Source organism: Mastomys coucha, unplaced genomic scaffold, assembly GCF_008632895.1.
Source record: "Mastomys coucha isolate ucsf_1 unplaced genomic scaffold, UCSF_Mcou_1 pScaffold21, whole genome shotgun sequence".
Lineage (NCBI taxonomy): Eukaryota > Metazoa > Chordata > Mammalia > Rodentia > Muridae > Mastomys > Mastomys coucha.
Genome location: NW_022196904.1, coordinates 78,593,590 through 78,595,721, shown reverse-complemented (window position 1 = coordinate 78,595,721; position 2,132 = coordinate 78,593,590). Strand labels below are relative to the sequence as shown.

Below are 2,132 nucleotides of genomic sequence, written 5' to 3'. Positions count from 1 at the left end.
TCTGCCCTCCAGTGGGTCCTCACCACAGTCCTCCATTCTCATCTCTAAGAGGATGACCCCACCCTCCAACCCCCCACCTCACCCTGCCAGGCCTCCCCACTCCCTGGAGCCTCAAATCTCTCCAGGGTTAAGTGCATCTTCTATCCCTGAGGCCAGACCAGGCAGTCCTCTGCTGTATATGTGTCAGCGGCCTCATAACAGCTAACGTAGGCTGCCTGGTTGATGGATCAGTGTCTGAGAGATCTCAGGAGTCCAGGTTAGTTGAGACTGATGATCTTCCTATGGGGTCACCCTCCTCCATAACTTCCTCCAGCCTTTCCCTAATTCAACCACAGGGGTCCATTGGTTGGGTGTAAGTATCTGCGTTTGTCTTGGTCAGCTGTTTGTTGGTCCTCTCTGAGGACAGCCATGCTAGGCTCCTGTCAGTTAGTAAACCATAACATCAGTAATAGTGTCAGGCCTTGGAGGCTCCCCTTGAGATGGGTCCCAATTTGGGCTGGTCACTGGATCTCCTTTCCCTCAGTCTTGTGTCTTTTGAAGGATAGAGCTGGATCTAAAGTCTCTCTGGACTCTCAGCCTTTCCTCCCTACAGAGAATTCAGAAACCCACTGTGAGCCGCAGAGAATAGCGGCTTAGCTTTAGGACTAGGCACAGAGAACAGATTTCAGGCACTGACTTGTCCAGGTCACTCTGCTGATTCTCATAGTATCTCATGATGCGGAGGAGCTGGACATCCTGGCTGAGGAAGCAGGGGGGGATCAGGCCGTGGATACCAAGCTGTAGCCTTTCTTCAAGTGTAAAGGCCATGCCCTAGAGAAGAAAGGAACACACTTAATGGACATGCAGGAAGCCAAGAAACAGAAATTCTATCTGTAGATGGCAAGAGTTAGTGTAAGTCATCAAAAAAGGGATGGACCCCTTGCTGTTTAAAAGGGGGCTTTCTTGTGCTGGTTGCTTTGATGCCTCCTGATGAGATAAATGAAAAAGTCACTCACCAAGACTAGACTTTGCCTTTAAAAGAAAGTTTAGATCCATAGATAAACAGACTATAGAATAGCACTCCCGTGTATGCATCCCTACCTAGTACCATGATGGGAAGCAACTTTGTATACTAGACTATAGACTAGATTTTGCCTTTAGTCTTACAAACTCCATTGTTGTCCAAAGCCACTTAAGCAGACTCTTTCTTTCTCCTCCATCTTCACTGAGATAGTTATGTAAATTTATAATATTGTGCAAAGTCCCACAGGCTTTACCTGTTCATTCCTTCCCGCTTTGCCAAACCTCTGACCTTCTTTTACTATCTCTATAATTTCACGCTTTTTAGAATGTCATTCAGTTAGAATCATGGACTAGGCAGCTTCTTTCACTTAAACTTAAGCACTTTAAGGCTTTTGTGCCTTTTTTGTGATTTGACAACTAAATTAATTTTATCAATGAGTAAAACTCCACTTTGCACTTATCCATAATTTATCTCTGAATATACATAGTTTTATTGTATATTTCACTTACAACCACTCTGGGAGGGATTTGTTTTTTTTTTTATTTATTTTAATTTAATTTTTTTATTGATTTAAGTTTTATTTCATTATGATGAGAAAAGATACATGATTTCAATTTATCTGAATTTGTTAACTTTAAAATTAAATCACATTCTTGTTTCCCTTTTGTGCCCCAACTCCTCCCAGAGACTCCCCCTTCAATACCTACAATACCTTTTTTTGGTCATATTCTTTAAAATTTATAAAATATTATAACAATAAAAATGAGTATTATAAAAATTGTTTGACATAAAACAATAATCAATTTAACAGTCTTATGTAGACGCTTGTCTACAGCAATACTGAAAATACATAAGTTTTTCTCAATATAAATTTTAAATAACTCCAAACATATTAACTGTATATTTTAAAATGATATATCATAGGCTGGAGAGATGACTCAGTGGGTAAGAGCACTGACTGCTCTTCCAAAGGTCCTGAGTTTGAATCCCAGCAACCACATGGTGGCTCACAACCACCCGTAATGAGATCTGACGCCTTCTTCTGGTATGTCTGAAGACAGCTACAGTGAATTACGCCGGAGCAAGCAGGGCTGGAGCGCGTGGGGCTGATCGAGTCGGGGGTGGGGGT

The 2,132-nt window shown here is 41.9% G+C and overlaps 1 protein-coding gene across 2 annotated transcripts in view; it reads right to left on the bottom strand.

The window, feature by feature from the left end:
• Nucleotides 1-2,132, bottom strand: part of Me3 (malic enzyme 3) — a 197,163-nt gene that overhangs the window by 104,415 nt on the left and 90,616 nt on the right. For both annotated transcript variants that reach the window (XM_031387286.1, XM_031387287.1), the window contains exon 3: nucleotides 677-810. In XM_031387286.1, coding sequence (XP_031243146.1) covers nucleotides 677-810 — 134 coding nt within the window. The remainder of the gene's footprint in view (nucleotides 1-676; nucleotides 811-2,132) is intronic.